Source organism: Ixodes scapularis, unplaced genomic scaffold (genome assembly GCF_016920785.2).
Source record: "Ixodes scapularis isolate PalLabHiFi unplaced genomic scaffold, ASM1692078v2 PGA_scaffold12__126_contigs__length_90152505, whole genome shotgun sequence".
NCBI lineage: Eukaryota > Metazoa > Arthropoda > Arachnida > Ixodida > Ixodidae > Ixodes > Ixodes scapularis.
This window is the reverse complement of record NW_024609838.1, coordinates 42,818,367-42,832,452: the sequence shown is the minus strand read 5'-3', so window position 1 is coordinate 42,832,452 and position 14,086 is coordinate 42,818,367. Positions and strand designations below refer to the sequence as shown.

General features: G+C 46.9%; 1 protein-coding gene across 1 annotated transcript in view; it reads right to left on the bottom strand.

Annotated features, from left to right (window-relative positions):
- LOC8026095 (cAMP-dependent protein kinase catalytic subunit 1) overlaps positions 1 to 14,086 on the bottom strand; it is a 431,775-nt gene that overhangs the window by 153,407 nt on the left and 264,282 nt on the right. Inside the window, exon 3 of the mRNA XM_042289546.1 lies at positions 5,934 to 6,239. Within this exon, the coding sequence (XP_042145480.1) occupies positions 5,934 to 6,239 (306 nt within the window). The remainder of the gene's footprint in view (positions 1 to 5,933; positions 6,240 to 14,086) is intronic.

The window sequence follows — 14,086 nt, the reverse complement described above, 5'->3', positions numbered from 1 at the left end:
TATTATTATTATTAACGTGGTTTGTCGTGACCTTCGGAAAGTGGCACCATATGCCACGCCGCGAATCAGCACTCATTTTGGGACAGGCATGCGGAATTCTTACGTTCCACACACCTTTAACAACCTCCCACCTGTGATGAGTGACATCACTTCTCGTGAAAAGGTGAAAAGAAAACTTAAGACTATGTGTTCGTCCATAAGATACTAGCGTCAACCTTCAATACTTTTCGTAATGAGTTTGTACTCTACAACTCGTCTTTAACGATATTTGCCTTGTCGCGTCTCTAACTCTCTAACTTCTTTGTTCTGTGTTTTTTTTTTTTTTTTATGTGTGCTTTTGTAGATATCTTGTTGGGATCAGTCTGTCGAAGTCTTTAGGAATTTGACGGCCCCGAAATGATACTTTGAGGACATTTAAGCACCTGCAGTAAATTTATTATTATTATTATTATTATTATTATTATTATTATTATTATTATTATTATTATTATTATTATTATTATTATCGGTGTGAAAGGCTACGAAAAATAATACCTTACCATGACACGCGCAGGAGGTAGACACGTTGAATTTAATGATATCAATTTAATTGGAGTTTATTAAGCAAGCAATATCTCTTTCTTTTTAGTGCAGGCCGACTGAATGTGATAAAAGCATTTCCTATAGGTTCTGTCTAATAAATAGATATATATTGGGGCTAGGCAATTGATCGATTAACCTACCCATTAATCAATTAATGCTTTTATCGCAAATAATTTTTTTCAATCGGTTAATCTGAAAAATTTTGACGAGCCAAAATAAAATAAAAATTAAATGCTTTCGCCAAGCAGACATGAGCGAGCACACCTATATGAAGAGAAAAATTTAGGGGAAATCTTAAACGTAAATTGTAAGGGGCAGAAGGTTATACGAGTCCCAGCCACTTCAAAGCCGTGCGAATGTCCGTTCAGAGCTGCAAAGACTGCTGTAAGAAATCAAAGGAGGCCGCTCTTGCCGGAGAATATCAATTCAACCTTTTTGCCTCATGCAGCTGAATCTGTAAGTGTGTTTTTGAGCTGTTCTCAAGTACGTATACAGTTGATTCATAATTGAAATTATTGGACCGTTTAACATGCACATATTCAGCCAAAGAAAAAAAAATATAGGTGTCATTTTGACTTAAAAAATATTATGCGTGGAAATTAACGAGATCGATTAACCCATTAATAAATCGATTAAAAGGTGGCGATTAATCGGGTTAATATTTTTAATCTACGCCTAGCCCTGAATTATATATACAAATTATGTCAGGCGTATAGAATAAAGTTGAAGCTTGTTCGACTTGGTATGACATACTTGAAAATTGAAACATCGCAAAGGACCAGGTGAAGAAAGACCAAGACACAGCGCTGTGTCTTTCTTCATGCAGTCCCTAGTCCTTTGCGATGTTTTAATTTCCAAGTATAGCATACGTTTTTATATAAACTTATATGTTCTTATACGTTTATTGGACACATTCGAATGATCTCTTTCACTAGAGTTGGGCGGGCCCTGGCCCCACCTTGAACGACTGTGTCGCACTCGTCAAAAGTTTGCAGCCGAGTGTGCCGAAGCAAACGACGGCCGCTGCCCGTTGCTTTCTTCGAGGGGGCCAGGCCCATTACGGGACGGACCTTGGAAGGCTTTCCCAACGAGGGCGCACTTCTTTGTGCCCCGGTCTGATATCCCCGTTTATTGTCCATCCTATTCTGGAAGGCACCCTGAACCTCGCTCAATAGGTCTCAAGGTCGGCCGCCTCCCAGCTGACGCCATGGATACGTCGCCTACCCGACAGAGGACTCCATCTAGCGAACGCTTTCAGAAAGACTTCGAACTTTCGTCGGTTATATATATATATATATATAACCGCGAAAACCCGAGCACAAGGAAGAAAGAACAAAGTTTTCTGGCCTCCACGAATGGCTAAAAACACCCGGAAGATGGCGCGAGTCGTCACCCAATTCAGAGAGTGCAGCCGTGTTCACTGATCTATTCATCATGCTCTTCTCCGCCTATCACGCGTGCAAAACGTCTAAAAAAAATATTTTCTAAAAAAAAACAGGATTATTTTTTTGTAGGGCACACTGAACGGGGTTAATGGGTTAATGCGGTCACGATCCACCCCCCCCCCCCCCCCCCCCTCGAAAAAATTCAAGACGGAACGCTCTGGGAAGAAAGTGATGGCGACAGTTTTTTTGGGATGCAAAAGTTTTCCTGCTGATTCATAATGTGGAAAACAGCAGGGCAATAACATGCCAATACTATGCCAACGTTCTCCGCAAACTTCGTGAGGCCATTGTGGAAAAATGATGAGAATTGGTGACAAGAGGCGTCCCCCTCCTGCATGACAACGCCCCGATTCACAAGTCTCGCGTTGTCCAGGCTGTCATTCGAGAGTGTGCTTTCGAAGAGCTTGACCACCCACCCTACAGCCCTAATCTGGCCCCAAGTGACTTTTTTTTTTTTTTTTTTTTTTATTTCCGAATTTGGGAAGACGCTTAAAAGGAACAAGGTTCGATGACTTCAGTGCACTGCGAATTGCCACAGAGCAGTGGCTTGACGAGCAGGAGGAAGGTTTTATTTTTCAGGCTTTCTCACGTACAATACCGACTCACCCAACAATCAGCACTTGTCAAAAGCCTTCAAGGCAAATGGGAGAAGTTAATTAGTGTAAAAAACAAGATAATGTAAAATTTCTTCTTTTTTTTAAGTTTTGGTAGTTTTTCTTATATGCGAGTTGCAAAACTTTCTTATCACCCCTCGTACTTCTAAAAAAAAATTACAGTTTTTTTTTTCCTTGCAAAAATTAATTACGCGCTACTGAACGCTCATTCTGCACTCAAATGTAACGCTCACGGTCCGAACCAGACGCCAAAATGATCTTATTCGAAAGTTATAAGTGATTGTCTGAAAATTTCAACGGAAAAATGGGACCCATAGATCTCCCCTCCATGTATCCGGGAGTTAAAAAAAAAAAAATGTGATGCTTTGTATGGTTATACAGCTTTGATGTTGGTACGCCCCAACGGGTGACCCGTCTCTTGGCTGTAGAGAAGAAATATCATCCGGTGCAGTACAACCGCTAACCTGGGGTCTCTAACGTGCATCACGCAGTTGAGTAATTACGAACGCGTGCCGGTACGAAATTCATCCAGATCGAAACGGGCGGGAAGGTAAAAATCAAACTAAAAAAAAAATTTTTTTTTTCTTTATAGTAACGTTGGTGTTACCGGAAGGTCACGTGATACATACGTCCGCTCCGGTGGTCCATTTTAAAACACTGCGCTAGCAAACGCTCCAACCTGGTGGCGCCATCTAGTGTTTCCTTCGCAAACTCAGCCCAGTCTTTCTGTTGGCGGTCGATTCGAAGAGACTCCCAGAGGCTCTCGTCGGCGGAGGCCCTGGCTCTACGGAGCTCGGTTTTTCTTCGTAGGCCTCTGACTTTCCGTGAATCTGTCTAAAGGGCCGCCCACACTAGCGAGAAAACGCGCCCGGCGCGCCGATAAATCGGTTAAGCGGGAAGATAAAGGGCGTGTCTCTGCACGCGCTCGTGGCGCTGACTGTGCTTCGGCGACATTTTGTTACTTGCCGCGATCGGCGTGCCACGCGCGTTTTCTCGCTAGTGTGGGCGGCCCTTAATGCGGCAGCGCGGAAAACCGACCGGGTGATACTGGTAATTGAGCCAGCGCCCAGACTTTTCATGTCTAAGAGCGAAGCGTGTTGGCATTTCAGTCAATAAACACGTCTTCCCAAGGAACCCTCTGTGTTTCTAAGTGCTAACCTCCAAAGGGGAATTCCACACGATCCAAACATTTCGTACGTCGGGGGGTAAGTATTCTTGAGCTTCGTTCACTAACAAAAAATTACCATTTCACTACGTCCGTTTATTGTTTTTAAACAAATGAACGACACGCTACCTTGTTATTTCTGATGTAAAAACGTTGGATAACGTCGTATTAGTTACTACCCCGGTTGTTGGTTCACAACTATTTCCATGTACCGCGATTACCTGCCTCTGGTATGAAGCGGGGAACATTAAAAAATATTGATCCGTGACTCAGAAACTCGTAGCTCGTAGCCCCCTCAACACCTACGGTCTACGACGTGACATTCAAGAGGGCGAAGTTTGAAAAGAGAGAAAGAGGGGGTACCGCAGATGCCAACAGTTGCTCCAAATACTTCATCATGGGGATACAGCCCACTTTGCGAAAATAGAATAGCATCGGCGCAAACAAGTCTCGCATAGTTTCAACCTCTGAATGCGTCTCAGCCTCGGGGTTTTACATCTTCGGAATGGGAGGGTGTGGCTGGCGCCATATATCGTAACCCGATGACAGCCGTCTCGACGGTCTCGGGCCTCGGCGAACCAGGCTGCTCGCCGGTGGTAACCTTCTTCTTCGGAAGCGCGAGCATGCACGATGCGCATGCATTTCTCAGACGCGGGACCTATATAGCGCTAGGGGGTAGAATTTGCTGCGGCGGCTGTAGCAGCGCTGACTTAATACAATCGGGCGGAGTGGAATGTACTCTCCCTGCAGTCTGTTGCAGGTTCAGAATGTACCACGACAAGCCCTTCCCACAAAGCGCTCTGCTCACCATGATGGAGGGTTTTTGCTTCTCCCATCGCCTCCTCTCTAGCGTTATCTCTGCTAAAGTGGAAAGTGTGGAGGACTTTGTGGAAGGACCTTGTCGTGCTACTCGTAACCTGTATCAGACGGTCTGGCAAAAAAGAAAACAACGTTTCGTAGAAAAAAAAGTTTTATACACGGTTTGCACTAATGTCTCCCAATACCGGCCATTCAAGGTGGCCTCGCTGCTCAGCGCGGCCATCATGAATTCTGAAACATACATTTCATGCCATCGAATATTTTTTTTTCTTTTTGGCAACGAGTAGGACTAAGATTTCTGAATCAGAAAGGTAGCGAAATCCCCCTTCGTCTACGAAATGCACACTTTGTTTTTCTTAATTTTTTTTTTTTTTTTGCTTCCTCGCTTTCGCCGCCATCATAATCGTCCCAGGGTAGTAGGAGACATTTCTACACTCTAATCGGAACTCATAGCGGAGTCGAAGGCTAAAAGACACGCAAGCGCATGCACACAGACTACGAGTGCATTCTCACGGTGCACTTTCGGAATCGGACTGAACTAGTCGCAAAGAACACACCCCAAAGAAAGAAGCCGAGAGCCGTCTTGTTACGCTTATGTTGTTTCTTGACTGGGGCCCTCCGAGCGCAGCCTCTGCTGCGCTCTGAAAGCAAAGGCATTTCCCCTTCCTCCCCTCCACTCCTCCTCCTCCTCTTCTTCCTCTTCCTCCACGCACATCCATTTATCTTTTTTTTTTTTAAATTTTTATGTGCTCTCTTGCCTGCACCGGCCCACCGTCATGATGGTCCCAGGATAGCAAGCGGCTTTCTTGAAAAGATCTGGCCACCTTTTCGATTACCGGTAAGGCGCGAAGACGTCACGTGAAAATCATGTAGTACAGAGAGCTAAAACTATCTAAAAGACAGAACCTACAAAAAAAGAAAAAAAAAACGAGAAAAAAATGGTTGTAAAAGAACTTTTAGGGGTTCTTCCGCTTGTACATATTTTGCACCCGAAAAACTTCTTTTAAACGCCCGCAAAAAAAGTTCTTCGTGAAAGACTTATAAAGGGTTCTTCTAAGGTCTCTTATTTTTTATTTTGTTATTCGATGGAGTTTTTTATCGCCCAGTTGCCTTTCTAGTGCGCTAGGGGGCGATAGTGTTTGGGGCGAAACCGTTTTTCCCGAGCTGAAGGACTTCTTGGGGCGCCAAAATACCTTTCACGTGTGGACTTTTTTCTTTAGTTTATGCGTTTTCTATGTGGAATATTGATGGAACCGATGGATCCCCAGCCTCTCGACGGACGCGTGTGTCGTGCGATCCTTCACTCACAGTCTTTGGGCTCCTTGAGCTCCTTGAGCGGCATGTTGCCGAAGCCCGGCGGCTGCTGCGTCTGCTGTTGTGGCGCTGTTGAGACGAGGCCGGGCGCGCAGCCGTTGTTGCTCCGGTGGGCGGTCCCCTGCGGCGTGGTCGGGGCGCTGCCACCTCCTCCGCCGCTCTTGGTGGACGCCGGGCTCGGGCTCGACCCGCTGCCCGATGCCGGGCCCCCCTGGCCCGGCTGAGAACCCGGGGGCTGCTGCTGCGGCTGCTGGCCGTCGAACGAGTCGTACAGCGTCACGGCCACCACCTCCACGGGGCCTGCGGATCCGAAAAGACGTTTGTTCGTCAGCCGCGGTTGCGCCGCTGTGTAGCCACTTTGTCGCACCATTACTCTAGTAGAAGCTCCTTTGTGATCCAATAGACATTTCTAAACGTGTGCTGTATATAAATCTTTTAAGCGCGGACTACGGAGTTTTAAATGATAGCTCATTTTGTGCGAAAAATAAGACCTACAATCTTGCTAGGGTCAATGACGAGCGGGTTCGCAGACGACCGAGTAGCGACGGTCGTAACGCGTGGCGCCATCTTTCGATAGGCGCAACGAGCAGATGACGCACTCTGTCGTCTGCTTGCTGCATCTTTCGGGAGATGGCGCCACGCGTTACGAGCACCCTTGACCTTGGCAAGCTTGCTCGTTTTTTAACAGAAAGGGGCGACCAAAAATTCATCAGGTAAAATCTACTGTCTCAATGCGCATTCCGTGAAAGTTTGAACTTTCTATGGGTAGGTTTAAGAGGCGACAGCGATTTTCTGTTCGTTTTATCTCGTATCTGTTCCAGCTGTCTGGATATCCCCACGATCAATACAGCGAGCAAGTGTCCCAAAATGCGTCTTTGGCTCATTCAAACGCTAGGAGAGGCACGCGCAGGAAACGCGCGATGACGAGGCAGCCAAGCGCTCGCCGTCATTGGTTGACGTCGGGTGATCGCCTTGGGAGGGTAAACAAACGCACGAAGGACCCAAGGTGCCGTAGAACTTGCAGGCCGTTGTACCGCACCACGGTACCAAAAAGCGCGTCGGCACGATACGCGTCACGCACGCGCGAGCGAAAACGAGAGAACGCCAAGATGAGGAATTTCTCCTCCCCGCGTTCCACTCACTTCCGAGAGGAAAGTTTACACCACCGAATCCAGGCGGCGCCACCCTCCAGAAGCCCGCGCTAAAGAGCCTCATGTAAGAGTGTGTTCAACTCAAACTATCGAGAACGCTTGCAATTTAATGGCGGCGTTGGAAATGGCAAGTTATATACTTCTTCGCGCAAAACAAAGCAAAAAAAAAAAAAAAATAATAATTTATTTTTTGGGGAGGACAAAAATGGTGTTAAATTTATTCGTCGCGTACAATATTCAAGTATCCCTGGGGCTGTTTATAACCGTAGTTAAGCCGAAAAACCGCCCGTAGTCCCGTAGTCCCAGAGCAAAATTTTGAAATTTTATGGCATTGATAAACGCGTACTCTGCGCGAGCAGTTGAAGAGACTACAGGTTTTACTTGAGCCAGTTGGTTCAAGTTCAAATTAGTTGGTTCTAATTTGTAATAGTTCAGCTGACCCTATTCAAGTTGAAGAGACTCTCACTCGAGGCTCTCTAGCCCGCGCAAAACAGAACTCCAAACTGCAGATACAGACACCAGATGGCGGCACCATACCCAAAGCAAGCTGGAAATTCGCTACTTTCGGCAAACAGCGAAGCCTGCGGTCCCAGCCAGCCAATCAGATAGTCGAAGCGAGGCACGTGACAGCTTATTACTGAAACGCACGTTTACTGCAAAAAAATCCCGTTTTTTTTTTTCTTTGTGGTTTTGATTGAGGCCTGTTCGGGCTAGTGTGCCTGGATCTTAGAGTGTGTCCAACTGCTCGATCAAGGTCACGTGTTTTATGGGCCACTTCTGCAACACAGGTTGCCAGGAGGAGTTGAAACTTGAAAGCGTGTATCGCCTGCAAGCCTGGCATCATCTCTCCCTCCTCGCTATCCTCCTTGCCACTCAAAAACGCACGCGTGCGCACGTGCCCCCAATCTGAGTGGGAGGCGCCCGCCATTAAATGCCGAGAGCAAGTCGTCTCTTTCATGCGTAGGAGTAGCGGTGACGTCAGAACGCCGCCGAGCTCTGATTGGCTCAAAGCAAGCTGCCTCGAGGTCTACCCACCATCCTTCAATAAGAACCAATCAGAGCTCGGCGTCTCTCTGACGTCCCGACAACCCCGCACAAAAGAAGCAGACGAACTTGCGCTCCGCATTGCAAACGCTTCTCGTGGTTTGCGTTGTTCCCTCTCTTCAATCTAGGCTCTCCCGTCCAGGCCACCGTGTTCCCGTCGGAGCTCGCCCAGTCGGCCGCTTGGGTAGACGGCGCTGTCACCTGTCGACTTCCCTCACGGCCGCTATCGATCAGCGTCCGCCTAACGCCCAATGACAGGGCGCCGTTGCGCGGCCGAAAAGGAAGTGCCACGGCGTCCTTTCCTCTTCCCCGGGTCCCGTGAACGCACGCGAGTGATCGCGAGAGCCAGCAGAACAGTACCTCTGGGCATCCCGACGGTGGAAACATAGAGCAACTTTGCCACATCCATTTTCATCGCACTTACGAGCCTACTTGACTTCGTCCATCTCTGCTACCTACTAATACGGTGGAGAAGAAAAGTCACGATTAAGATCGGAATTTAAATCGGATCAGTTTTACAATGCCCACTTAAATCGCACAAAAAAAAAAAACAGTAGTTTTGAAAATAGTTTTTCTTTACCGTTTGCCTATCATTTGATGCTTTCTATGAGCACTGGTGTATTTAAGTCAAAGAATCAACGAGCAAGAAAGATTTCTATCAGTCAGCACACGAGAAAAAATGCTTTGCTCTTCAGAGCAAATCGGAGCATTGGGGTGAATTTCATTCTTAATAAACGTTGTCTGACCTGACCTGACCTGGTTGATCTCTACCTTCCACTTTGTCCGCATGTTGCATAACGTCCTATAGCAAGCAAATCAGAACTCGAGAAAAACAAAACAAATAAAACTTTTGGCTAACTAAAAAAAGCCTTTTTTCTTTAGGCTGGGGCGACATCCAGAAAAACTTGTGAATTAAAATTTACTTGAATATTACAGTAATTATTTTATCCGGGATTGGACGGACTGATCAATCAATCAATCAAACTACCGTATTTAAAAGAGTAGACGTAGTGATAAACTTTTACTTATTTTTAGGTAGTGACCTAAATCAAATTAGTCTGATTGAAACCATAATAAATACGACTTAGTCGATAAAAAAGATATAATAATTTTCGTCTTCTTAATTATTTGCTGCCTGCTCACATTCCTAGTTCGTGGGTTTCGACGTCTTGGCGCAATTAAATTTTAGCCGCTTTTGCACTGTTCTGTTTTCACGTTCCTTTTTCCACTCGCTCCAGGCAAATTCCGTTGGTAGATTTGGAACGATCCATAATCACACTATGCTCGTGCGTTTAGAGCAGCGAATGCTATACCTCGCGTTTGCACGCGCATAAAGATACCAATATAAAAGTGCACCGAAACCACTCCAAATCTGCCTGCGGAATTTTCCCTACGTCGCACATGTTATGCTTTTGTAAAAAAAAAAAAAAAAAAAAAAAAAAAAAATATATATATATATATATATATATATATATATATATATTTGTGCATTAACACAGTGTTTCCAAACAAGCCCGCGCTTGCCCCCAGCAGGTGTGGGCACTGCGCGTGCGCAGAAACCAAATTCGGGAGGAGTGAAGCGTCTGCGCATGCGCGGTACCAACAGCAGCGCCACCGCACAGGGAGATGAGACGAGAGCGCGCCGGAACGTTCGAGGCGTGGAGCCAACGCCACCTGGAATAATGAAAGCCTGTGCACTAGAATTATGAAGTCATAACCGTGAGATCGAGCGAAGGCACTGATTGGACACGAGTGTTGCGTCAGTGTTTCCCTTGAAGCTCGTGTCCAATCAACGCGTCGAAGGACGCTCCGCATCGGGCTCGCGTCCACCTGCTAAACCGGCGCCATCTGACTGCGATGACGTTCCACGGACGAAGAATGGGGCGTTCGGAGTTAAAGTTCCGAGATAAGGGCTTCCTACAGGTAACGACATTCTTTGAAGCGCCCACTGCGTGACGGTGCAGGTTTTAGGAAGCGAATGGCCAGATCCAGCTGAAGACTGAACCGAATGACGCCATTTTGTTCCAGGGGAGTCTGCCTTGTCAGTTGTACTGGTTGCCGCTACTCGTAAAAAAAAATATCAAGTGACATTAGTTCGGAGGCCTTCATTATTCCATAATATACTCGTTTTGCACCCCTCCCCCTTCCCCCCCCCCCCAAAAAAAAAAAAAAAAGAAATCGTTTTATCCCCCCCTCCCCCCCCAAGAAAAAAGAAAAGAAAAAGAGGGTTTTCGCGTTGTTTACACGCCGCGTGAAGTAGTTCTTAAAGAGGCTTTGCAATCCTGTTTAAGCGTCTACCTTTTTTTGCGATTTTCACATCTCTTAGGGTTCGGGCAAACCAGCGGGCACGGAACGAGTATCTAAATATCAGTGAGTCATATTTTAACCGGACGACACGGAAACCTCCTCCACCTACGGGGGCGACCCGCGGTGCCGAAAGCACGCGATACGTGACGTCTTAGGTTCTGGCCCTACTACTGGTCAGAGCCGCTAAAAGTTTTTTCTTTTTTTTTTTACTCGAAATACAAAATATAAGTGGCGCGAACCGTTTCAATTATTTATGAAGTATAGTTTTTGTTCAGTATTTTAGATCAGGAAAGAAACAAATGCAGTTTATAAAGTCCGGAAACCAGAAATGACACGTCGACATACCCGCCACCAAGCGGTGGAAAAGGCGGCGCATATTAGGAAGGAGTAGTGGGATCAGGTACCGACGAGCGGAGAGCGTTAAAAGATCCCGGATGTACGCGGCGGCGCTGCGGTCGAGGATCCGACCGGTTCCGAGCGTGCCGAAGGCCTTCGGCTGCTTCAGCGAGCAGGTTCAGTGGTGTGGCAGCGCGAAGTGGCTGCCGTTCTGACTGATCATTACCCCGTATTTGGTGTCGTTTGTGGCCCACGAAGTGTCATGCCGAATCAGTGTTTAATTGCGCAGCAAATGCAATGCGAGCCGCTCTGGCCGTCCGCTTAATACAGCCTATGCAGCACATGCTTTAGCGGCGCCCTCTCGAGCCGTCGACACGGAGTGCGGCAGCCGTGAGCGCTCGCTGAGCTCACTACCTCTCCTCTAGCTCACGGCCTTGACTCAAGCAACCAAGGACGTCATGAACGAGGTTATTTTTTGCTTGTTTTTGTAATTTTAATTCGCCTATAACTTTTCAAATAAAGCGAAATTCGAGAAAAGAAAAGTTTCATGAAGTTACTATGTTAAGTGGACTCAGGTTCGGTGCAGATTAAAAACCAGTAAAAATGTCCTTGCAGGGCCCCTTTAAAATATTTGGTTGGAGGAGGAAGAAGCCACGTTTATGGCGTTTCAAACTTGAACGTTTTGATAAGAGTGTGTGTGTGTGTGTATATATATATATATATATATATATATATATATATATATATATTCTAAAAGTGCACCTACATTTATCTTAAAGAAATACTTCAACGGAATTTGAAATATACTCAAGAATAGGTTGAATATGATCCACGCTATCCGTATATGACAATCGCACGTATGTATTTTGAGCCTGGTGGCTGTATTTTTTGTTATAAGCGGCAAATCTGGCAAGCGCTCGGACAGCAGCTAGCGGAGAGCACGTGACATTCCCCGCAATCGTGACGTAGTTCGTCTCGGGACGAGCAAAGCTGCGGCGAGGCTGATGTCGAGAGTATGTCCTAGTCCTTAGAGCCACCGAAGCGGCTGCTTTTGTATGAATTTTGAGTGATGGGTTAATCTTCTATAATCTTGTAGAGGGTCAATAGCGACTTGTGGGACTCACAAAATAGATTCCCGGGGAGAGGGTAGTTCCTCCTTCCACCTCTTCTCTCGTGCCAGCCGGAGGCGAGACAGTTACCGTCACTACCTGTCAAGGTTCCTAGACGGGCATTACAAACGAGGCGTTAGCGACATCCACCAGGTGCTCTTTGCTAATCGTTTAATTCGTTTGAAAATTCTTTTTCGTGTCTTTTTTTAACAGGATATTGGTGTGCCCTGTTATCCGAGAGTATAGAAGCATTTAGAGGGAGTCGCGCTCGAGGGGAACGAGATGCCGAGACGTTATCGAAGGAAGGAAGCTTAGGCGGGAGGTGCTGAGGCTCCTCTTCCTCGCTCACCCTGCGCTCGGCGCGTTGGCGCCAATGCACGCTCTAGTCCCCTCCTCCCCGCCAGTTCATCTCCGCATAGACGCTTTGCATAGCAGCTGTTCATGGGCGCCGCCATAACCGACCTTTCAGTTTTTGTTTCCTCTTATTTTGGACCCTTCGGGGACAGGTTATCGACATTCGATAGGTTCGACCGTGTCCTTCTTCCCCAGCATGGGCCTTTTGTGGAGGCCCGTCAGAGCCCGCTTCGGTGGCATCGGTATCTCGGAAAAGACGAGAGAAGGACAGCAATGGGGGCTTTAATCTGGCGCGTGTGCAAAGCGCGCCTAACAGTCGGACAGTCGCTGACGGGTTAAGGAAGCTCCGATCTTCAGCAAGCGCTTCTTGCCTTCCGTCGGGCTTCGGCCCCGCGTACTCCGAAGTGTCACTAAGGGCAGAAAGCTCGCGCTGGAGTGCTATAGAGGCCGAGAACGCGCTACATTCTAAACCTGTCACCGGCTATATATAGCAGTTACATCCTTCGCATTACATATTACTTGCCACTGAGGCTGGTTAAGGCCCCTCGGTGTGTTCATGTTTGTCTCACAGGTGGCGTCAAATACGCTAGCGCTTTGTGCTCTTTTGGAAGCAAATGACAGCAGACCACTCGCCCGTTCGCAACAACGGTGGTTGTCGGCACTTGTACGAAACGCGAAGCTGAATTTTAAGAAGTTTACGCTAGTCGCTTCATGTTCATTGCTTGAGATCCAGAGGTCCTTTCCATTGAGCTTTCAGGGATGCGATCTCTCTCTCTCTATCCTTTTCTTTCTTTTCATATCCTTGCGTGTGGAACATCCCGCATTGGGAAAGCTCTTTTCCCCTTAACATGCGGATGCACTGCGGTGAAGCCAGACACGCAAAATCGAGATGCATACTTTGTGGTTGTCGCTTCGCTGCAGAACACAGGTGCACGATAAGAAGCGCACTTAAAGGGGTATTCACACGAGGGAGAAATCCCGGGGATTTCTCCCCGGCACGCGCGCATCACGAGATGAAAACGCGAGGCTTTTGCACAACGCAAAGCCTGACGTTTTCGTCGTGGGATGCGCGTGCCGGGGAGAAATCCCCGGGATTTCTCCCTCGTGTGAATACCCCTTAACGGAGCTCATCTAACTAATCCTCCTGCACCAACAGCACCATAGCCTCCTATATACTGACAAAGCCTGGCAGAACGCCACGAGAAGCGGTCGCCAAAATGAAAAAGGTGGAGCGGCAGACAACGAATGAGAGGATAGCCACGTGACTGGCGCCCCGCTGCGGCGAGACGCCGAAACATACTTCTCCCGAGCGAACAACAGTCTTGGGTAAGTTACTTTTAAAAAGTAATTCGTTACAGTTACAGCTACTTTCTGAGTAGCGAAGTTACCGTTAAAGTTACCACAACAAAAGAGTAACTCGTTACAGCTAGTCTTAAAAAGTAACGACGCTATTTTTCAGTTACTTTTCTATAGCACAAAAAAATTAGAAAAAACTAGAAAACGCTCCTCCCAACGTTTTTTTGCATGCAATTAAAAAAGTACGCTTTTTACTTCACATTGTAACTTAGCAGCAGTTGCTTCTCGAAGTTATTGTTTGAAAGTTTCCACGCCAGAGTAGTGGCGGAAATCAAAATACGAAACATGCGCAGTGCGGAGTAGTGGCGCTAATCAAAATACGAGACATGCGCAGTGCCCTCCACGTGTATTGTTGTTTCACGGTTGATTCACCGGATCAAAAAGCGTTTACACAGAAACAAGAAAAAAAAACACAACATAGATAGTGCTTCAAGACACTAAGATGTAAGTGTTCAGTCAGAAAGTAGAAGCGCGTGCGTAAAGATAACTA